Here is a 25939-nt window from a genome sequence, read left to right on the forward strand (position 1 = left end):
GACAGTGTCAACTGAACTAGCTAGTGTTAACTGAGTAGAGGGAGTGAATAGTAGTGTTGACTAAGCTTAAGTTCTAACCAAGTTGTTGTAGTGTCAACCAAGCTCTATAATTTTTTCTAAGTCATTAGTGCTAACTGAGTTCACACCTACTCCTAAGTGATCAATGTTAACCATGCACTAGTGTTAATCGAGTGCAATAGATTACTGAGTTCACTATGTTTCCAAGTATCAAAATATCACTTGAGTGGACTTCTAAATCTGAGTGTTAGCACTAAGCTAACTTAGTGAAGAATGTTTAATATGGTATTGTAGCCAACTTTAGAAGGTAATTATTTGATTGGTATCAATGAGAAATATCTTTTCATATCCAAATGAGTATAAAATTAACCATGAGTATGAAGAAAAAAAGTTTAAAGGATACAAGTAGTATAAGGAAAAGCAGAGTCTCATCCATTATATTAAGGTGATCTTTCTACATCAAAGGAATCTCATTCCCCAAACCAAGTTATAGAGTAGAGATTAGCTATAGGTTCATCCTAATTGGTGCATCAGCCAAATCATCTAACAAGGTGAACTTAACAATATTATGCAGAATCTCCTATCCAAGTACATACTTCATTGTATTGTATAAATCCTTTCACTAGGTGGACTTAATAGTCCTTATTTCTCCTAATAGGGAAGATCATCATAAGTGATCATGTAATCCTTAACATACCAACTTTATACTATAGTCCTAAAGCTTGTGGGTATCATCCCCACTACTGTTTCACTTTCCATTTGGAAGGTTTATGAGTTATCAATTATTGTGTCAAGTGTTATGTATGTTTTATTGCTACCAATATTTCATGCATAGAATTAGATTAGATTATTTTATGAAGGATTAATTGGTGAACTAAAAGTTAAAGTTTTATTGCTTCTTGATTCACCTACCCCACCCCCCCCCCCCCCCCCAAGTCACCTAGCCTTCTCTACATTTCCAACAATTGGTTCTTATATCATATGTTTAGTAGCTTGAGAAAAGGTCAAAGGAAATGGAAGTGTATAGACTAGAAAAAGCTATTGAAAATGAAAAGTTAGATTTGCAGATGACCATGGATCAATTCAAGAATTTGAAGGAGAAACTCTCTAAATCCATACAAAGAAGGAAAGAACTAGTAGTATAGATGAATGAAAATATCTACATAGAAAAAAGAATTGAAGGAATTTTTCAAGATAGAAATTCAAATGAAGTTGAAGTAGTAATTAAAGATTTACTTGAAAAGAATGTCACTCTACATGAAGAAGTCATAAAATTAAAAAGAGAACAAGAAATTCAATCAGTTAGAATGTATGAAGATATGGAACAAAAGGACATAGAAAAATAAGAGAAAAGATCACTAACTAAAAAGATAGAAGAATAGGATAATGAAATTCAACACCTATCTCTTCAGCAAGTTGATTTGATAAATCAACTCAATTGTGCAAATTATGAGCTTATCAACTTGAGGATAGACAATGCAAGATCATAGAATGATCTCAGCATAGAAAGGAAAACAAGTGAAAGAATGATGATATCTCAAGAAAGAATGAATAAATTGGATGAGAAAACTCAATTTAGACACAAAGGCAAAGCTAGATTAGGCTATATAGATGAAGGTGAATCATCATAGCAAGGAGTTTAGAAGAACAAAAGGCCTACACATAATCATTGTTGAAAGATAGGGTATACATTCAACAAGTGTTGGAGCAACAGTAAATCAAAATTCAGTGGAAAATGTTATAGTTGTAATAAACAAGCTCATAGAGCAAGTGAATGCACAGAGAAAACCAAGTTTGAAGGAAAATGTTTCAATTGCAACAAAGAAGGGCACAAATCTTCAAAATGTAAAACCAAGAAATGGAACCCAACAGAACAAATTGTGTAAGCTATCTTTGGTTGGGATTATAACACATGGTGAAAATGGTATTTATATGGTGAGCATGGTCACATTGGAGAAAATTACATAAGAACTCACATGAGGAAGAGAGACCCTACAAAGATATGTTTTGTATGCAAAGAACTTGGTCATCTAGCCAAGAACTCTATGGATTGAGCTATAATTGAAGATGAAAAGAAAGAAAAGGCTAACAATATCAAAAGTCAAATGAGGTAGAAATAGATACATAAATCTCTAGAGAATGCAAGTAAAAGTCATGAGAATGTTTGCACCCAAGTCAATGAATTAAGTGATTCAACTATTTCAAGCTAATTATCCATGGTGATCACTGGAACTATGATTTAAAGAAACATCTTACATCAGTTCTAGTTAGCAAGAAAGAAGATCCAAATCATCATTTTAGATGCATTAGGAATCATCAAGTTAGTGTTAGTATCTTAGACCTTACCAAAAAAAGTTAGATTGCATGACCTAACTAAGCAAAGCCAAGTGAAGTTAGTCCTAACTGAGCTTCACCCAGTTCAGAGACCTAGTTGAGATTGAATGTAGATGGATTCTACTGAGTTGAATATTTGAGTTAAAGATCTAAGTTGAAGATCCAAGTTGAAGATCCATGCCGAAGATAAAGGTAATAGTTGAGCTTCTCATGCATGCCAAGTTAACAGGCTGTCACCGAGCTATCTATAATATGATACATTTATGGTGACTTAATGAAAAATTTTGATCAAAAGAGAGGAAGCAAACATTTTATTTTTCACTACAATTTTTAGACTAAATAGAGAAGAGTGATGTTGAGCCCCAAAATAATTCAGATAAATTTAGAGAGAATTTGTCAAAGATTTTTCATTCATTATTAAGCATAATGACATCCTCATCGAGCAGCAAGGTTAAGAAGGGATCCAAGATGTTAGTAAGGAATGTTGTGCCCATAGACCCAAAGTTCAAGCTCAATCTTACAATTGTAGAGGAATTTGACCTAGTCGGTGAACATTCAAAGATTCCACCAAAGGTACTATTGATACATGATATTAGATCCTTCTATCATTGTTCAATTTAGGAATTGGTAACTTTAGAGATGAATCAAGTATATGAAAAATTGTGTGTGGACGAAAACCTAAAACCTAAGCAAAATCACCTAGAAGTGAAGGGTTTGACCTATATATTGCACATGGTAAGGAACTTTCAAATTAAGTGGATTAGGTTTATTTTGATCCATATTCATGATACACAATTCTAGCTCAACCAACCCATCAAGATCATGAAGAAAATGATTCATAGGGTTATCAGATTTCCCATGCTTGATAATGCCAAGATGACCAAAGCCCTAGATCAGTTTGAGCTAGAAAAGAAGACTCTCACTAAGTGGGATGATAGAGGAATGAAATTGAATGTTGTCACAAACATGGAAATAAAGTTTGGTATTCATGTGATTTCACATAAGATCTATAGTTATAGCTGAATAAATAGTGTTCCATGTGAATTGGGACTTCAACTGGCTTGAGTGTTGATATGTGGCCCCACAATACTAGTTTCCACTTTTTGGATAATTTTTGCATTTTAAAAAAACTTCACTTGTGGATGTGTATTAGGAAAAAATTGTAGATAATTTGAAGATGATGTAAACTAGTATTTTTTAACATTTTCTATCTAGTTTCTAACAATATTCTTGAATTGATTGAAGTTTATTTGTCCTTCTCCTTCAAGAAGTGGTTTATATGAAAAAATGATATTTTCAAAGAGTGATGACTCTTTTGATCAACATAACTTTTTTAAAGAATATGATAATGAAAAAATTCTTTAGGCTAGAAGGGTAATGTCAATACCTAGAAACTCTAAAATTGGTTTCATTCAATTTTGCTGAAAATTGTAGTTTTTATTCACTGGCAAAGTGATGTTAATGATAATTTAGGCATAGGTTTTTTTTACATAAATAATTTGAACTCTATAAATTGAAACGATTTTTTTTCTTTCTTTTGCTAGAAAGATAACATAAATACCTTTGTAACACATTTTTTTCCAAAAAAAAAATTCTCTCATTTTAAATTTTTCTTGAATCTTAAAACAAATATTTATGGAATGACTTCTAGACAACATATATTTAATAAAGTAAAAACAAAGCATCACACACACACACACACACACACACACACACACACACACACAATCCAAAGTCTAATAAATTTCTTTTAGTAACTCTCACAATCTCTCCCATGTCTCCTACTTGGAAGGCTAATGGAAACAAATACACATAAAATGAAAATAATAATGATAGACATGACTTTCTTGTAATTACCTTCTCTCTTGTTGTTGTATAGGGAAAACCTATTAGATTCCTCTCCACTCTTGCTCTAGTCTCCTAATAACTTTATTTCTAAGGCCTTATTTGGCCCTTAGGGGCTTGACTCTCTCCAACTACCTTTAAATTATTGTGAATATTTGTAACATTATTTTATAAAAGGTGATGTGTTCATTAAATAAATTTATCCAATCAAAATTTAAATTATTTGTAAAGTTTCTTTCAAAATTATTCATAATTTATATTTATATGCATTTATTAGAAAAAAATTATCTTTATTTCATCTCATGTCTATGAATATTGTTTGTTAATTTTATTTTAATATATCTATTAGATATTGTAAGTATTTATTTTGGTGGGTGTATTTAAATTGTAGTTATTTATTGTTGGTTGTTTTAGCTTTCTTATAATGACATGGATTATGACTCACAATTGATATAAAAGAAAAACTAAAATTATTAAATCTATCTTTTCACACCTTTAACATCATTGGTGTATTCTATTATCAACCCATTTACCAACTTTAAAATTAATTAATTAATTAAAATGCTTTAAATATATTGCTATGCTAAAGCAACACAAATATTAGCACTTGACTTTGTGACAATTGAAATAAAAATACCAAATTTATTGTACTAGATCTAATGTATACTATTATTAACTCATTTATAGACCTTAAATTGTATAATTAAAATATTATTTTTTAAATATTTTATAATTACATTAAATGTAATCATGTTCAAAGTAAAATAAATAAATCACAAAGATTAACACATGACATAAAAAAATCAAATTCAACTTTCAATAGGTCACCAACTTTATTGATGTATATTATTATCACCTTATTAAGAAAATTTAAAGTGTATTTAAAATATTTTATATTATGTTGCTATATTAGAACTTTTTTTTATGTTCAAAGTAATATACACACACACATACATGTATATACATGTATATATGTATATATATGTATGTGTACATATATACATACATACATACATAAATACATACATACATACCTACATATATATATATATATGTATGTATGTATGTATGTATGTATGTATGTATGTATGTATGTATGTATGTATGTATGTATGTATGTATGTATGTATGTATAATACACATATACATATACATATATTCATACATATATGTATATATGTATATACATACATCTACGTGCACGCATGCATAGATACACATAGATATAGATATAGATATAACACACACACATAGAGTTTTAGTTCAATTGGTTAAGCACAATTTGGTGAAGGTGATACAATATATCCCATGGTTACTCCATCAATCAATTTTAGATTCCTAGAGGTTGATATAGTGGGGAGGCTTTGATATTACCCTAGACAACTTTCATGAAAAAGAAGCAAAGGATATTTTTTTAATAGTCCATAACCCTAGACAACTTTCATGAAAAAGAAAGAAAGGATAATTTTTTAGTAGTCCATAATTTTTGACAATTTGTATATGGATCTACAAGTGGTATATAGTGAGATGCACTAATTGTACTATATTACATACCTCTCTTTTGGGATCTTAACTTGTGACCTCTTTGTCAAGAGTGCAAGCTCTCTACTACTAGACCATCTGACATTGTACCAAATGGAAATAGACATTCTTCAATGGTTTCCTCTCATCCAATCAATTAGCAGTCCTCCATCAAAAAATAAAATCAATATATGTTTATTTTGGGTTGCCTGAATTTATATATGGGTCTACACATGATATATAATAATAGAAAACTACCATATACTCCTTGTGAGACGTATTTACTCAAATGAAATGTACATACTGTATTCCCTTGAACATGTACATAGTTTGTTTCCTTAAACTTCAAACTTTCAACCTCAAGAAAACATATTCTTCACTTCTAAACCACCTCACATTACATTTGATGTAAATTTACACTATTCTATCATTATGAATCTTGTATCATTATAACCAACTCACATCATAGTAGATAATAATTGACACTTTTCTATTATTATTAAATAAAAATTGACACTCTTCTATCAATGTTAACCAATCAAATAGCAATCCTGCATCCAAATATAAACTAAATATATGTTTGTTTTGGGTTGTGTGATTCTATATGGGTTCCTAAGACGTGCCCATTTGGCAAGTCATACTAAAAAAGAAGGTTATAATTCAACCAATGGTTGCAGCCCGATCAAAAAGGGAGCAGGGAAAAGTATGAGATGGCCTCGGTTGACAATTTGCTAAAAATGCCACCAAACCTCGTGCTGCACTTGCTACTTACTGAAATACACGTGATCATGCATTTGAAAGTAAGATCTTCACGTGTCATTTTTCTAACAAACTCTTCTATCAAACGCTATTTCTGATTATGGTATTGAATAATCAGCGGCACTCTTCATTCAAAGTGTGTTTATTTAAGCCCAGTTTCAACTGATTCGAAGTCTTTTTGAGACCACTTTTAACTTATTCAAATAGAAAACACAATTTACATAAATAGAGATCGATCATATAACCATGAATGGCAGGATCTCTGGCAGAGTTTATTTCCAAACCTCTAAATAAAATACACCCTAACTAATTCGATTATTGTAACTCACTAATAAGAACAGCATCAAGAGAAGAGACCTTGCTAGATTTCCTTGAGAAAGAAGTCAAGTGAATATAAATGGCCAAGAACAGAAATTTCATATTCTAATCTACTGTAATGAAATTGCAGTTTCTGCTGCATTGTTCAGCAGATCATCATCTCCTTGCAGACATTCCCACATGGATGAAGAAAGACCACCTTCAGAGAAAACATGAACATTCTCATCATCTCCATTGCTCTCCGAAATCAAATCTTTCTCATTGGCAGGGGTGGGTTCCTCTTGTAACAGCTCCAAGTATTCTTCATACACCTCTTGAAGCATAATGGTGGAAGATCTTCCTCCTTTGTTGATTTGCCCGAATTCCCTCTTGGTCTCAGAGTAAACATAACTATCTGAGTTTGTTAGAGCTTTTTCATTTTGATCATCATGAAGTTGTAAAGAAGATGGATTGGGAATGGGATTGATTCTTTTCTCTTCTTCTAAAGTCCAATTTTCATCATCATCAATACATGGCCACGAAAAGCAATCATTCACTGGAAGAATGCTTTGTGGATCAAGGTTGTCCACTGGACTGAGATAAGAGGAGTAGTCAGAGTTATCTTGGGTGCTGTTTAAACTTGAGATTGAGCGTGGAGAGTTCAAATCAATGGAGGGAGAGAGAAGGATGCCATTTGAGTGAGATTCTAATGCATTTTTAGTCAAATCAGAGGTGCTTTTAGAACGAGGAAAAGCTATGAATCTATTAGCCTTTGGCAGATGAATTGGTTGGACATGACCCTTGTTAATTTTGCCTTCCTTAGAATCACTCTGTAATATGAGCCTCCTCCTTTTAGATTTCTCATCACTCTTCACCTGATCAGTAGACACTTCCTTACAAGGCCGAGGTTGATGGGTTTTGGGATCAATTCCTTTTTTCATCAGCTTCTTACTAAGGTGAGTATTCCAAAAGTTCTTGATTTCATTGTCTGTTCTACCAGGCAGTCTTCCAGCAATCAATGACCACCTGAACATTTAACGCCATCAAAATATGTAAGAATAGTTAGTTCCTGTTACCAATTAAACAGTAACACAAACAAACAAACCAACTTAGATGAAATAATCCTTACAATTTATATCAATTGTATACATATCAGACTCTGCTCCTAAACTAAAACTTACATAGCAAAAGATATCGACACACAGAAAACTTTCATATGAAACAGTACCGATAAAGGATATCACAAACATTATAAGTCAGTTTTAATGCACTCTGAACATCTCATCCCCCGGATCATTGATCTTCAATTAACATACAAAAGCTTCTAAATTCAACTTATGACCAGCATTCTTGCCTACACAGTTATAACAAGATATAAATCTGGTGGTATTGCAAACATCAAAGAAAGCAATCCATATATCAACCCCATCCCCAACAGGAGCTAATAGGTTGGTAGTTCAATGGTAGAGCATTTTGTCTAAAAATCAAGTCTTAAGCCGTCCAGTTTTACAGAACACCAATTACCGATTTCCGAGCAGTCTATGTAACCGGATTACAAGTTCTTCTTCCTCGGGAGTGATGTTTCCACGCTTGATATCGGGCCTAAGATAGTTCATCCACCTGAGCCTGCAACTTTTCCCACACCTCAGAAGACCTGCCATAAGAATTCAACATCATAAGTAGCAGAAGAGTGGAGTTGTAAAGATCAAATTTTATGAGAGAGTGGAATTGATAAGATCAAATTGTGATATTACCTGCTTTCTTGGGGAGAGCCCTCCATTGGCCTTCTCCATTGGCTTCAATGAAATCAGTCAGCAACATATCCTCCCTGGCAGTCCATGGACCTCTATGAAGTCCCACTTTAGAACAGCAAGGAGCTCTTCCCATTATCTCTGGCAGAGCAAAATAACACACTTACTGACTAGACACTAGACAATAGCTGAATCAGCTCATGAAACACAATCACTTTATCACTCTGCAAAAGTGACTACTTTTGCTTAGGTGTTTCAGAGCTGGAATAAAGGGATCAGAAAGGAGAATAAATTTCCATATTCTCCCACTATCTATATGGTACTATTTAAAAGATCCATTTCCCATATTATAGTGCCTTTCTTTTCTAATTATCAAATTGAAAACCTTAAATATAATATTAGAGCTCTATTTAGTGAGAGCATTGATTTTCCCTTACATCAATCATCAATTCAGAGCTTTCATAGCCAGTACTGTTGCTTTCGTGCCCTTTTCACAAGGACTGGTACATTTAAAATCAAACTTCCAACAGCCCTTCTCTAAACCCCAACTAACGTTCTTAGTATTTATAAGTCACGTGCTGTAATATATCAATGCTCTAGAATATTCTCACCCTGTCCTTGCTTTTCAACTCTTGTGATCATGAATTGTTCCCTGCAGTTTCAATCACTAAAAGCACAAAATCACACTTGCTCCATCCGACGTTCGCTAAATTCTTTATTTTTGTTTGCCAATGAAAACATGCCACACACATTGCATTGCCTGTTCATAATCAATAAAGGCATCCAACCCTTCTCACTATTTCACTTGTTCTCTTTAAAATTAGGCATTGAATGAAGGAGATAACCACCTAACTCAACAATACAAAGTCATCTAGAAACACACATCCATTTGGAAAGGAAATTTTTTCATATTTGACCAATATAAATTTTGTTCTCTTATTAGTTCCTGCTCTAGGCAGAAAACAATATGATTAAATGCACTTTTTAATTTGTTTGTCCAATTAGAAAATTTTATTATTCAATTACTTTTTGAGCTATAAAGTTTTCATATTTATTGTATTTAAAATAATTTAACACTGGGGAGTGCAACTTTTTCCTTTAATCAAAACAATTTATTATTCAATTACTTTTTGCAACTATAAAGTTTTCATCTATAGTATATTTGAAAGAACTAACAATTCATAAAAAAAAAATTTACCTTTATTTGCTTGTCCAATCAAAACAATTTATTATTCAATTATTTTTTTGCAACTATAAAGTTTTCATCTATATTATATTTAAAATAATTTATAAAAATATATTTATTGACATATTGACTTATTGTTTTGTAGGGCTTTTAATTATTTATATACAAAATGCAACATATTATTTTTGAGACTTTATACATGTGCATACAATTCATATTATTTTCTTCTATTGGGAGGAACTACACGCTTTGAATTTAAAAGGTATATAATTGTTAGTGAGGTGTCAAAATGACAATTAAAATATATTTCAAGTTTTTGATACACTAATAGTTAAAAAGGCAAGGGAAACATTTTTAACCAAATGTGAAACATAAAAAAGTAGAAAGTATTTATAATATTGTTAAATGTTACATAAATATTTTAAAAATAAATAAATCTACTACTTAATAATATTAGAAAGAAATTCCAATTACTAACAATCAAATAGCAAGTTAGATATTGAAATAAAATGATAGTCATAAATTAATATAAGGTGAAATATTTCGAAAAATATTTTTATATTTGAATAGTTATATTTCTTTATTGTTTGAATAGACTTATGAATTAAATTAACTAATATCAAAATTCTATATGAAATAATGTTTCTTATTTATTACCATATTTTTTATATTAAAAATAATAAATGAAGGATCTTGACCCTTTAACAACTCATTAATATATATATCAATAGTTTCCTAATAACAAAAGAGTTGGAAGATATAAAACTATATGATATAATGTCTTGGAATAATTAAAACTAAAAATTAAAAATCAAGAAACTACAATAAGAAAACAAACTATTCTAATGCTTAGTAAGAAAGTTAAAGAGATTCTAGTAGTTTCCTTGTATGCAACATCTTTACATTGAAACACTAAAACAATTAAAAAGAATTGTGGTCAACCTCAAAACATTGCAACAATGAAAAAACTATCATTAAATACTTCATTCAACTTTTATATTTGAATTTTGTCTTGTAAAAATGTAAGAATATAAATATATCAAGTCTTCCCATATTTCATCAAAGTTAACATATGAATATCTTATATTATGTTCAATAGAATTAAAGACAATTTTATAATAATATATCTAAATTTTAGTCTAAGATTGTAACTATATATAAAGATAATCTTATACCAACAATACCTAGATCTTAGTAAAGATCACATTTATATGTGAAAACAATCTTACAACAATAACGTCTAGATTTTCAAGAAAGATCATATAGATCTGCCAAGATAATCTTTTAATAATCATAAGTATATTTTAATAGAAACTCATATTAGATATTGTGTTAGTATTTATAAAATCAAATATATAATACAACTTAAAATTTGATTTCCATTAAATTAATATGATTGAAAGCCATTCATGTTCTATTAAACATAAAAATCTTTTTAAATTATTTTATTAAAAAAATTCAACTTATTAGAGATGCTTGGAGTCCATTGAGATAGTCAATTGTAACTACCATTCGAGGAGGATGGCATTTGAATCATAGGTAAACGCGTTCTCCAATATCCTTGGAGACTGAAGATTCCCCTGTTCATGCAATAGCATGGAAGTACGTCGCTTTGAGTGCTAAAATTGAACGTAATTGTTTTTTCCGTTTAATATTTAACTATTACAAAGAAGACAAATGCCAAATAGTGTGTGAAATAAGGCAGTGGCAGGTATTGGACATCTGGAGAACGTACCGTTCAAGCAGCATGTTCCACTCCTCGTTTGACTCCTACAATTTTTAGTTTTTTAATATTTGGATAAAAAATAAGCAAGCCTTATTAGAGTTTTAAAATATTGTGATCTATTATTTCAAGGAAGTCATGTTCATATTTATTCAATTTGATTGTTTGTATAATTTTTCTTATTGTATTATAGATTCTGTGATGTGTTGTTCAATGATTTTTTTTATTATGGTTGAACCATTTGTTATTATTATTATTGGTGATAAAGTGATAATTAAGTAAAGCATATTTGTAAAATGATTATTTGCTATTGTAAATGAGAAGTGCAATATTTTCAAATATTTATTTAAAATTTCTTAAATTCTTTGTAGCGAGTTTTTAGATTGGTAGTGTACTTGATTACATGATATGAATTAAAATTGTATTTAAAGAAGAGATAAACTGATATTTGATTGTCTTAATAACTGACCATTATGATAAGTACACATCATCGGTTGTAGACAATTTGAATTGTTCAAATGATTATTTTTATACGAAAGTGAATTAAGATTGCATAGTAGTAGTGCTACAACTACGAGTAGTATTTACACTAACAATGATAATGATAATAATAATAATAATAATAATAATAATACATTTTTATAATAGAGTATAAGAAAATAAAGATGAATACATTAAAATAAAACTTGAAATGTATTTTCCTTAGCTTATCTTGTGAATCATTCAAATATGATTATTTTAACATGTCTTCCATTGCAATATAGATGAAAACAATTGTGTTCACACACACACACACACACACACACACACACACACACACACACACACACATCTATATAAATGTGTGTGTGTGTGTGTGTGTGTTTCTATGTATATGTACACATACATATATACACATACACACACATACATACATTCATACATGTATGTATGTATATATGTATATACATATCTACACACACACACACACACACACACACTTGTATGTATGTATATATTTATGTATATATGTGTGTATATATGTGTGTGTACATATATACATACATGCATACATACATACATACATATGCATATACATATCTGTATATCTATAAGTGTGTGTGTATATCTTCAAGCAATTTATTTTAGTCTTATGTGAATAGTTTGTTGTCTAGTACCTAGTAATTACCTTTGAAATATTGTAATAATAGATTTTTTAAAATAGAATATAATGTAAATAAGATATATACATGTTGTAAATCATATCTTGATTTAGGTACCTAATTTATTTTTCATTTAATTTCAATAGTCTATACTTTTAAATATTACAATGTTTGATATGTTTATCATATTAATATTTTGTTTTTTGTGAAGATGATCTAGAGATAAAAGAAAATAGGTATAAAAGTAATAATAAGTTGGTACATGCTTATTTAAAAGATTTTGTTACTTTTTTTATTTATAGTCATCCATGATCAATAATTGATCTTAGTAAGGGAATAAATGTCTATGTATGTGTATAGTGTCTCTCCTATTTGCATTCTCCATAGATCATCTTGATGTATGTTACCTTGATGCCCTTTCTTTCAGATTGATCATGTTGGGAGGAATGAGTGGTCTACTCCTTTGGTGTGATCTGACTTATGTTTTTGCATTAGAATACTAGTTATTATTTATGTTTGACTTATGAGACTTATGATGTATTCACCAATTTTAGTTTAAGGTATGTGCCAATGCTTACCTAGATTGGTATGGTATAATGATGTTATTTTGTAAGTAACCTTGAGTTATGAACAATGCTTGCATTGTGTGATGAATTGACTACAACACTTGATTCTAGTTACTATAGTAGTATTGACTGATATGTTTGATTATGTTGTTAAATTAGTATTTTGACTATATCCTATGTGATGATTTCTTATGATGTCTTGTAGTGTATTTTACATTAGAGTTTATCGATGTTTCTTCTAGATGACTATTTGGGATTTTACAAAGAATTGTGTCATATGTGTTGTTGAATAACTAAATTATTATTTCCATTGATATATGCTTAGAATAATCAAGAAATGGTTAATTGTATTTGGGTTAGGATGATTAGTTATATATATCTGATACACATTATTGGATTCATTATTATTGTGCTTTTATGTTGTGGATATTTTGCTTCTTCCTTGAGTAGATATATGCTGAAATACCTTATTATAATTATTTAAATAATTTATTGTAAAGGTTTTTTCATATGGTTTTATGTTGTTATGCTGTATTGCATGATGATAGTGCATTATTGGTCATGGGTGCAAGTACAAAGTGGGAACGAAGTTGTAGTCACTTGGTTGTGAGAGCTACACAATGTCTTATTCTCCTTCACATGGCAATTTTTCTATATGTATTTTAGTTATTTATATACTGAGCATCCACACTTCATGTTTGTTGATTATTGAATAGGTATCGGGTATATTCACCTTCATTTCATAGTCTGAGTGTGAAACTATATGCCTAGCAATGGACACCAAGAGATAGAGACTTTGACTATTCATTTTTAGCGATTTTCATCTCTTTATGGGAGACATGTTAGTATTATTGTTGTTATTAACCCTACAATTATTATAGTAATTAATATGGATTAGTAATGCACTATGTGATTAGACTTGTGAGCATGTCTGTGCATTTAGGGTTTAGTAGTTGTCATGAAAAATGTTAATTAAAATGTTGATTTAATTGTATGTGGGGAATTATATCTATTCAATTTAATTACCAACTCATTTTTTCTAGTTATATTTCATATTCTTAGGATTAATTTATTTAACATGGAAATGGGGAAATAAGATTATTAAATGGGTTAGTAATCTATTTTATTATTCACTTTGTAAAAGTGGTTAAATGGGCAAGCCTACAAAATTGGTTCCCAATTTTTGTCATGAAGGAAAATAATGTGATTGGGAAAATGTCATTTTAGGGGCCTTAATGGAAAAAGGAGTCTTCACTTGAAGGTCCCTAGAGGGTTTAAAAAAAACCCACATGAGGGAGGGTTCATGCAAACAACCCCCTCCAGTCAAAGACCCCATATAAGGATCTTTGGGGAGGGGGGAGTGGGTGGGTTCAAGAGAACCCCCTTAGTTAAACTGTTCTTTAAATTCTGGCATTCGCTTATGATTTTCACCATTATCTTATGCTGAAATTTTTGAGCTAGGCCTCAAAGAGAATACTATGATGTCCACAACTTGCATTAGCTCCCAGACAACATCTTTAGCCTTGTTTGATCATCCTACATAAGGTATGCAATATTCTTCCCTTATTTATGTATTGTAATTAAAAATTAACCTATTTTCAAAAATATATCTTAGTTATTTTAAAATATTTTTTGTATTCTTTTTTTTACTTTTTATACATCTTAGTTTTATATTAAATTAGTATTTTTTTGTATTTTGTTAGATAATTTTATACATCAATTATTAGAAAACTTTGAAAAGTTGTATTTAGAAAGTTTTAGAAAGTTTTAGTTAGCAAAATCAAAGTAGGAAAACTATAGTTAGAAAAATCACTTAAAAAACCCTAGTTCGAAAAATAAAACTATGAAACCCTAGTTAGAAAAATATAAATATAAAACCCTAGTTAGAAAGTATATTTAAAAAATAGTTAGAAAATGTTGGAAAACCCTAGTTAGAAATTTTTTGTAACACTTGGTCCTAGTTAGAAAATTTCGAAAATCCTAGTTTAATAACTATTAAAAAATGTTTCTTTTTTTAAATTGTATACATGTGTATTTTAGATGTTTAAATATTTAGATATCTTTCCAATTTTTTCCAAAATTATAGATATATTGTAGATGTTTTCATTTTACATGTTATGATATTATCTTAGTTAGTCATCTTAACATATTATATTAGGACTCATTATGACTCATAAGACTCATTATGACATGTAAAACCTTTGAAGAACCCTTACTAGGACTCGTTATGTATTACATTAGATCAAGTATGGCATTAAATGATCTTAAAAAACCTTTGGTATGACCTCTTAAAACACATAGGACCACTTAGACTCATTCATATATCTAATGATCTATTGATACATAAGACCCCTTAAGACATACACTAGGATCTATTTATGTAATTGTTAGTGAACTGATTGTCCTCTGAAGAAATAAATAAAAATTAACTCTAAATGCCCAAATAGGAAGATTGAATCAGTAGTAACAGTTGGATAGGTTATCATTGAATTGATAACTTTCCTTTGAATCTATTAGGTACAACTCCTTGTACATGATTTATAATGAATTTAAATATGGATGCTTTTAACTAGAAAGCACGAAAGGTTTACAAACATCCACTTGTAAACATGAAATAGATGCGAAAGATTAACTAATTGAAAGAAATTGAACAAGAAATAACACAAAGTTCATTTGCCAAAATGCTACATTACAAAGTGAAAATGAAGAATGTATCTTCCATCCTCTTGAGAAAACAAAAAATATGAGCTTTTAAAGATATCTTGAAATGATAACGTAATAAGAAAACAGTGACATTAAAATGTATTTTAGAGAAAATTGAAACCAATACAAAGATCGTGATCAGTGGAAAGAAATTGCCTCATAATAAAAGTTTTGATGCAATTATCCTCCAATCTCCCTTCTCTAAAGTGTAAAGAAAATAAAGATCTTCTTACACATTTACAATCAAAGTCACTATCTAAAGAAAACTAAAACTCTTCCCTTGAATTACGTAAAAAAACTCAAAATTTATCCTTTCCTCTAACACACAATTCATAAACAAGCTTTGCTTTGCCTCCCTAAGAAGAAATGAAATAATCTAGAACAATTATTTTCCCTCCTATTGTAGCACACAGTCCGCAGTCTCAGGAAGAAAAAGTGGAACCCTTGCCCCAACTAATGCTCCAACATTTATAACTTTAGGAAATGAGTAACCTCCACCAAAAATCAGTTATTCAGTTATAAAAACAATTATAAAAACTAATAGGTTCAAAGGTGGTTATTCAGTTATAAAAACTGATAAGTTTAAGTATGGGAGGCATAACTAATTATCCCACCATTGGATCTCCTTCATTTTTTGGATATGTTGGTGATATCATTTTCATCTATGTTTCCACTAGAGTGATTGGTAAAATTATGCTTGAGTAAAAAGTTTTTGGTTGTTGTTTGCAAGTAGATAAAACTATCGAACCATCAAACTTGTTGAACCACTTTGAATCATCTCATGTTTCAAACCCGAACTCTGAACTATTGAACCTTTACATTGAATCTAACTCTATTTGAGCTCCTTGAATCTATGAACCATTTGATCCTCCATGAACCTATTGTACTATTTAAAACATCTCAAATTGATTGAATTTTTTGAGCTACCAAACTCATTCAAACTTGCAGGATGAACTCTTCTGAGCCAACTGAATCTCATTGAACCACTTTGAACCAAGTTGAACCTATGAATCCTTTGTACTTGTTTGTCTTGGTTGAACCAATTGAACTCCTTAAACTGTCAAATGGATTTGAGTCTGCACTTTGAACTATTTTGAACCACTTTGAACCACTTTGAACCTAGTTCAAAGTAGTTCAAAGAGGTTCAAGACTTGAAACTAAAAGTTCAAATACTGGGTCTATATTGGGTAACAACAATGTGCAATTAAATACTAATGATGTAAGACAACCACCTTTCCAAGAAATAACTAAAATTGCATACAAAGGAGACCCATCTATTGCACTATTGATGATATGAACAAAAGTCTTAATGATTTAGGATGTTAGGTGTTGTTATGAATGCAAAGTTGGAAGTATAGGAGACATGGAGATAAGGGATTTGTACAGTCAACTTTATGCTGATGGAGTCTTAAGGGAAGAAAACAAAATTGTAGAGAGGAAACGGTTAACTTGAGCCCTAGATTTCCCTAATGTATTCAAGACTGAATGGATCAAGATTGTGCTTAGTAGAATACATGATGACTTCATATGGTTAGAAAATAAACCAATTAAGATCACTAAAATGATCATCAACCGAGTGACAGGGTATCCTACCCTAAATAGGCCTAAGAGCATACAAAGTGATTCAAAAGAGATAATTGAGAAGAACACAAGTGCACTATGGAACAAGAGGGGAATGTATATAGATTTTATCTCAGACCCCCTAATTTTCTTTGCTGTGAGGGTGATAGCTCACAAGTTCTTTCAATCTAGTAGACTAAATAGAGTGTCCTACATGATTATAGAATTGAGATAAAAAATAGTGAAGAGAGACCACACTTATGACCACGCCGAGTTACAACTTTAGAAAATATTTGAAAACTTGGAGGCCATAAGGAAAATAAATAGTGCATCTTGTAAATTTGGCTTTTTACTAGTTTGTATATTCTTTTATGAGTAGAACTTATTTCCTACATTTGTTAAATTTTCATTGAAGACCAATAGGTTTATTGCAAATCATATTGTAGAATTCATAGAGAAACTTGGAGATAACTTTGAGTCAGTGCTGACCAGTTGTTTTGAGGATTTTAAGAAATCCATGAAACAGAGACTAAGGATTCTAGTGTTACTAGTGGAGAAACATTACAGTGATATTTCCTTCTTAGTTGGTGCTAATTATACATGTGTAGGCAACTATTTCCAGGGTCAGATGACTTAAGCCCTTGCAATATGAGATCAATGTAGATGAGGCATCTGTAGCTATTACAAATCTACTAGTAGAAGAAATAGATAAAAGTTCCACCTCATTGGGAACTTTGAGAAATCTAAGTCTAGAATTACAATTGACTTGAAAAAATTTTCTATGGTAAGGAAGAAGAATAAACTTGTGAAGGAGTTGAAGGAGAGATTTGCTGAAGGGGGAGAAGAAGAAGAAGATGAAGAGGAATGACAAGTCCAAGCCCCTTTGGAACTCACTCAAGGAAAAGGAGAAGATGAGGAAGTTTGTAAAGAAGGTTCCAAGCAAGAAGAAGTCAAGGAAGCACCCAAGATTTTTGAAGAAAAGAAAGGCTAAGGAGCCTGAAGTGGAGAAACCGAAGAAGAAGCCTGTGAAAATTTTACAACAGAAGCCAACAGTACCTACTACTAGGCCTAGCACAAAGGAAGACACTAAGAAATTCAAGATTTTTTAAGAAGGGAGAATAAGTAGTAGCAAGTGCTTCATGACATCAAAGATATATTTCTTGATGCTTTTAGTCTTCCAGCTACAAATGAAGATAAATAAATTACTGAGCAACTAGTACATATTGTGGATAAGATTAGTGATGTTCAGACCTAGATGAAAATGCTAAACTATTTCTAAAAGAAAATTTCACACTAAGCTACTTTAAAAGATCTCTAGTGCCCTTGCACTATGACATACTGATTTAGAGACCAAGATGGAGAGTGTGAAGAAGGTGTTGGAGAACATTTTCTCTCTTTACAACAAGCTGTGTGATGTGAATCTTTTCACACATGAGATTTAAAGGCATGTTGACCATCTGGAGGGGGATTTAAAGACTATATGTAATGCCTTAAAACTGTCTCCTAGTCAAAGTTAGTCACATTTTCAGAGACTACAATCCACTCAAGGTAGGCTTTCCAAGGTGAAAGCACAAGATGCTAACATTCAAGCTACTTTTATCAACATCTAATCTATGTTGACCCAAAACATTAAAGTATTAAAAAAGGAACTAGCATATGGTGAAACATTGATGAAAAAAGATTCTCATTTTTCCACTCACGATGGCTTAGTTAACCTTGTTTCCAAGCTAGACGTCTAATATCAATCTCTAGAAATAGCGTGTAAGAATTGGGATGCAACATTGAAAATCATAATGGATATCCATAAATCATTCTTGGATAAACACACTATCAATGTACCACCCATGACATAAGTGTCACAAAAGGGGGATATTGATTATAAAAGGGATTTATTATAGAAAGAGGTACATTGAAGTAAAGGGGAGTAATTATTCAGAAACATGGTACACAAAATATACTCAATAGGAGTTTCAGATTCAAATATAGAAAGGACATTTACTCATGGGTAGTAATGGAGGAATGAGGTATGACTATTTGTCATCCATTTTGCAAAATTTTGAAGTTTTGAAATTTTGTATAAGAACCGAGTCATAGATAAATTTTCTAAGTTATGCTCATAATAAAGGATTTGTATAAGCATAACAACATATTTTTTACACTCATGTCAAAGGAGGAGATTGTTAATATTAGGTTAGTTTTGACAAGGTAGTGACAAAACACTTAGTCATTATTCTATCATAAATTAAAAAAGGGGAAATCATAGAGTACCGAGCATCAGTTGTACAATATCTATTGATCAATATTTACAGTATAGACAGAGTGATCAAGAAAGATTATATATTGACTAAATAAATTAGCTATGGTCAAGTGAGTAAGCTTGATCGAGCTGAAATGGAGACCAAGCTAGCTATCATACACCAACAAAGTATGGAGATATTAAATGCAGACCTAAAGTGAAAATTTTAAGGTATTTATCAAATTTGGACATTCATTTTGATTTACCAAGAAATCAAAAAGTTTACAAGAAGATTTGAAGGCGATTGAAGCATTTTCAATGACCAATGTAAAAGAATCACAATAGTTTACCAGTGATTTTGTGAAACAAAGTATGTATTACTCTAAGTGCTGAGTCAAATGTTCAATGGAGATATTGAATTTTTTTTTCTTTAAATCCTAACACATAATGATATCTAGAAGAGAAATGTTGAAGGATAACATTGCATTTAAATTATAAGAAATGATCAAAGTTGCTCCACCTAACTTGAGAAATTCAATAAACCTCAAAAAAAAAGTTGACAATATTGGAGTTTTATCATCAATTCCACCTAGAGTCTTGAATCCCTAGGGTGTCAGATCCTATTATCAATGAAAACTAGGAGAAATTGGAGATTTTAATATTAGAGCATCTTATGATGAGCTATGTGTTGATGGTATCTTGAAGAATGAACACAAAATAGTTGCCAATAAAGGCATTACCCATGCCCTATTTTTCCCAAAGGTTTTTAAAGTCGAATGGATAAAGATTGTACATAGTCATATTCATGACATTAAAATATGGTTAGAAGGTCTGTTGATCAAGATAAACAAGGAAAACATTCAAAACGCAACTGGGTAACCTACCTTGGATAACATGGCTAAGGATAATTCCTAAGTATGCTCAATTTGTTTTGTTGAGGATAGCAGGGCTAAGGATAATTTCTTATGAAGTAAATGTAGATGAAATAACTACAATAGTCACTACACTTTTAGCTAAAAATTGGATGCTAATGTTGAGCAATTTGACACATATGAAACTATAATTGCTAAGCTAACTACCAAAATGGGCACACCTAAATTAGGAAAGAAAAGAAAAAAAAAGATTGCCATGGGTGGAAATAAGAAAAAAGGAGAAGGGTCTGGAAATTTTATAGAATGAGGAAACCAAATAAAACACAAATGCATCAAACACAAGGCAAGCTAAGGAGAAAACTGATAATAGCATAAGAGGAGGAGGAAGATGATGAGAAGACTGAGTCTAATGAATCCAACAAACTTCAAATAGTGAATTGACTCCCTCCAATGACTATGGATCAGGTATGTCAAAAATTAAGAGAATATGAAAGTGACATAGGCTTCAAAGATATTCATTATGACTCTTTAAATGATGATGATCAACTTAAGATTGAAGGATCTATGATTCACATGATGATGAAATTTAGATGTGCACCCTTAGAATTGGGAGTTGTATCTCCAATATGATTGTATAAATGAGTAGGTGCAAAGTGGAAGTGGGCATTGTCCACAAAGAAACAAAGATGAGAGACAATACTGGCACAAGTTATGCCAGATTTGGATAAGACTCATATGTCTATAGCTCTTAAAGATTTTGTAAAGAAGTTTATGATGAGAGATAGGGCATACAAGATTTTGAAAAATAAATCTCATGAAGTTGAGAAAGATAGCATTTGGATATGGAAAGAAGCATTTGAGTTGCTTACTCCATCTATGGACATGAGAGAAGGTCGAGATGCAATAGAATTTTAAGATCACTACAAGAAAGTAGTGACCAAGTTGATCGGGGAGATTCAACAACTAGTTAGTTAGTGTGAAGACAAAGTGACTCTCACAATAGAAGATGACACTGAAACTCCTCCACAAAATGTAAATATATTAAAAGAAGAGGACATTAGAAGTTTAATGACATATTTAAGAAAACTCTTTCCTAACCTAATTTTATTACAGATTGTAGATTACTTGAAGCTTGAAAATAAGAAGACTGATTATATTGATGTGACATTAGTTACAAAAGAAAGTGCCAATAAACTTGGAAATGATTTAATTATATTTTCACCATTAACTTGTATTTCTATCTTGCTAAAAGAGCAAAATTTTGGAAAAGTCACATGGACTAAATCGGTAGAAGAAGAATTGACACAAAAAGAGCAAGAGGCTACTCAAGCTCTTATTTAATTTTTGAGTGCAATGGCTACATAACATATAACTATGACACATGTGCAAAAGGTGATTCCTTCCCAAGTACAGCAGTCCAAATCAGGATCAAGTGACAAGGAGAAACGACTATAATTATCACTACCAAGTGATACACCCCTATGATCTCAATATGTCACTCACTTAGGTGAGGAAGATGAGTCAGTAAGCCTTGTGAGGTAATCACATTACCTCTGTATGATTTGAACTATCTCACACTTTAAAAAATGCAAGAGCTACAACCTTGTTGAGTCATAAGGAAAATAAAGAACAACTAAGAAGAGAGACAAAGAGATGAAAGATATTACATATTGGAAAATATTTTTTTATAGATGCACTTGAATCCCATATTTGAATAATCAACATACAAATTTGGATTAGATAGTATATTTAGTTGATAAGATTTAGACAAAATGCATAGATACCAATGCCAAATTATTACAATGGCCTAAAAGAAGAATGGAACATGAATTTCTAGAGAAAGTCTCATAGGAACTTGTACATAGACAAGATGAACTTTCTACATTAGTCACACAACTGGAAATAATTTTGCAAATGATTAATTTAGTCTATTTGAAATTGTGTGATATTGATCTTTGTACAAAAAATACTACACATTCATTACAGATGTTACATCTAGCCATAAGAGAAAGTGTAATTACATTGGGAAAGAATGTAGGTTCAAGCTCATCCTCATATAATGAATTTACATCTAGTCAATAGAGGTTAATCAAGGTCACAGATAAAGACATAGAGATAAGGAATAAGTTGACACTAATTGAACTTCAATTACTCTCAGACATAGAGATTATTCAGAAGGCAATATCTATTGCCAAAAACATTTGAAAGAAAGATACACACTTCTCACATATCACAAGATTTATTGATCTAGTTGACAAGCTAGAAATTCAGCCTCAAACTTTCGATCAAATTAAGGAGCAATGACATAATAAATATGCCCATATTGTGGCAAGTCATCAGAAATTCATTGATAAGTATCAATTAGCCCCAACAGCCCCAAGTTTCATCAATGAAAAAAAACAAGGGGGATTAGAATATAAAAGAATAAGAAAGGGCATATAAGGGAATAAGACAAGGGGAAATAAGCAATGATAAGATCAGAGAATAGATATTAGATTTCATAGGGTCAAACTATGGTCTTAGGGGGAGTACTCATTTTTTTTGAAAGAAATGATTATTCATGACAAAGTGGTTTTTCCACTAATGTCAAAGGGAGAGATTGTTGATCTCTAAGCATATGTTGTCAATTAGTGTCTAAACACTTAGTCATTTACTAGGAAGGATTAGATGGTCATCACTATGACCAAGTTATCTAGTAAAGGGTGAGCATACAAAGCTTATATTGACTAGGATAGTGATTCCTGAGTATTCAGTTGACCCCAAGCACATGTATTCATCGAGAAACATAGTAGAGACCAGGCACATTAAAAAGTGATTGCTAAGCAAGCATGAATACGGAAGCTGAGTAATAGCATGAAGAAGTCTACATGACTGAACATTAGAGCATTCAAGTGCCAAGTAGTTCAGTGTTGACACATAAGTTTGTAATGACACAAACACATATGTAAACCATTTTGACTAACTTTTATATGGCATTTAATATCTACACAGCCAACTAAGGAGGTGATCATGCATCATTTTAGAAGATAATGGTCCAAAGGCATGCAATTCAACCAATCAAAAAATGAGATAGAAATGAGAAAAAAGATGATGAATTGTACATTGTCAATCAAGATCTCAAACCTTCACATAAAATCTATTTAAGAAGGGTTCTAACCCTAGAATACTAATGAGTTAGAGAGAGAGAGAGAGAGAGAGAGAGAGAGAGAGAGAGAGAGAGAGAGAGAGAGACATCCCTTATGTTAGTAAGAGGTAAGGAATAACTAAGTATATGCACATGTGAAGATGAGAAGATTAAGTTTGAAAGAATATCAAATTGAAAGAAATCATAGAAGTGAAGGACTAAACAAACTTATCATATTAGGAGATTATATTGGAGATATAGCATAGAGTAGACCCAAGACCAACTTACAGAGAACATAGAGGGCCAAGTACTGAATTAGTTATTGTTAATTGAGACAAGGTAAATCTCTTAACAAAGTGGTTTAATTAGACATATGCAAACCTCCTAATAGAGTCCTTACTTCATTGTGAGTGTAAAATCCTTTAACAATGTAGGACATGATAGTCTCTAAAGCTTTTAACAAGGGAAGACCCCTCATAGGGTAGATCATATCTTATGATCAAACATTGTAGCACTAACAACTTAACTTTATTATTGCAACAATGAAGATTTGTGGGTTTAATCCTCACCCTAGTTTACATTCACATTGAAGTATTTTTGGGCTACCAAATCATTGTGTTATGTGTTGAAATATTTCATGGAAGTGATGTATTTCATGTTTATTTTATTGGTAGATTTATTATATGAGATGAATTAGGTGTTAATTCATAAAATTGGTTTAAAAGTCAAAAGTATGAGATCTTTCTTCACCCCCCCCCGCTCTCAGTATTTTGTTTCCTATTAACTCATTCCAACAATCATGTATTGTAATTTTTATATGGTGGTTGCATCTACTATTTACATGTTTTGCATTTAACATATTGAATTATCTAATAAAAAATTCATGCCCCCTCTCTCTTAGTTATCTTTGTACTAACATGCTTTGGGTGCTTAAACCAAATTAGGTGCCCAATTTAAATTTCTAGGTCAGGCTACCAAAGCGAAATAGGTGTTGAATTGTTAAAAAATGGACGCTCATTTCTAGAGACTCAACTTTTCAACCTACAAATATCTACAAAATTAAGACTCAAATTTGTGCTTTCACCTTTGTATATACACATTCAAAATATTTCTTAGTTTGTTGGCTAACTCCCAAACAAACACACAAAATAATCTTTTTTTCTCAATCATATTATCAAACCGTGATATGCTAAATAAAGGTAAACTCTCCATAATCAATTGAAACTTAATCAATACTTAAAAGAACTCCTCTTAACAAAAAGAAACTCTTACCAAAAAAAACCATCATCTATGCTTTATTGATAATAAAAAATGTGAATCTCATACTCAAACATAAATATCTATTGAAGTTCTAAGACTTGCAATCATAAAATTAGATTCAAGTAACTATCTCAAAACTATATACGTAACCACATATTAAAAAAATTCAAAAACCATCTATCTATATTGATTCATTTACTACACATGTATGCTACTCTCTATTACACACTTAAGCTAATTTTAATCAACTCTATGGTTAGTCAAAATCCATTTTTATGATCAAGATGAATGTATGTAGTTTTTATTATTGACAACATATCATCCATTAAAAATTATCTCTTTCCAACATCTCCTCAGTATATAGCTTTCCTAACACTTTTCATAAACGAAGTTGTATTCACGATTATATGAAATCATACAAAATAATAATTGAAATAGTATATTATGACATGTACACAATTTGATAATATATTTCTTTTACAAAAATCTATGGGTAGTGGAAATTTAGTAGCTAAACCATAAAGAGGCTCCAATAAATTTCATCAAACCAAAACATACCACTTCCTATCTAATGAAACTCAACATGTGTTACTTTTTTTTTCCTTGCATCAAATAATATTATTTTGACATTCTATGAAAAAATACTATACTTTCTCAAATAAAAGAAGAAATTCCTATCCAATTCCACATCCAACATTGATGAGAATCATTTACAACTAATCTTTGTCCACCAAAGTACATAATAGTCCTCTTGTCCCTTTTGTCAACCTTTAGATGCATATATATTTATTATCTCACTTGATATTTGATACTTGCATACTAATATTGTTAAATAGTGAGGATCCTAAAAGAACAATAGTATAATAAATTTTAAAATATTAATTTAACAACTACTATATAAACACCATTTTTCTCATTTGCCTATTTTCTAATCAATCATTGATGAAAAAAAACATAGATAATTCTAGAAATAAACCATACAGTAGATTATGGAAAATGTATATTGTTAACAATATATTTAACAAGAGAATGATTCTGATTC

At 30.8% G+C, this 25939-nt stretch overlaps 1 protein-coding gene across 1 annotated transcript; it reads right to left on the minus strand.

Moving 5' to 3' along the window:
* Positions 1-6633: 6633 nt before the first annotated feature.
* LOC149531894 (uncharacterized) lies at positions 6634-8846 on the minus strand. Its single transcript, XM_089810131.1, has 3 exons — positions 8529-8846; positions 8299-8428; positions 6634-7800 (listed from the first exon to the last, which is right to left on the minus strand). Exons 1-3 carry the CDS (start codon positions 8659-8661, stop codon positions 6906-6908), a joined length of 1158 nt encoding a protein of 385 aa, XP_089666257.1. The 5' UTR covers positions 8662-8846; the 3' UTR covers positions 6634-6905.
* Positions 8847-25939: the final 17093 nt, after the last annotated feature.

The sequence above is a fragment of the Cupressus sempervirens genome, chromosome 11 (assembly GCF_028749045.1).
Source record: "Cupressus sempervirens isolate cs-2001-9-10 chromosome 11, ASM2874904v1, whole genome shotgun sequence".
In the NCBI taxonomy this organism is placed as follows: domain Eukaryota; kingdom Viridiplantae; phylum Streptophyta; class Pinopsida; order Cupressales; family Cupressaceae; genus Cupressus; species Cupressus sempervirens.

Bases quoted from the DNA above. Each gene is read 5' to 3' on its own strand.
- LOC149531894 (XM_089810131.1), bottom strand. From the start codon at position 8,661: ATGGGAAGAGCTCCTTGCTGTTCTAAAGTGGGACTTCATAGAGGTCCA. The intron at 8,429-8,528 runs GTAATATCACAA...TTCTTATGGCAG, and splicing joins GGCTCTCCCCAAGAAAGCAG to GTCTTCTGAGGTGTGGGAAA. The intron at 7,801-8,298 runs GTAATTGGTGTT...TTAAATGTTCAG, and splicing joins CATAGACTGCTCGGAAATCG to GTGGTCATTGATTGCTGGAA.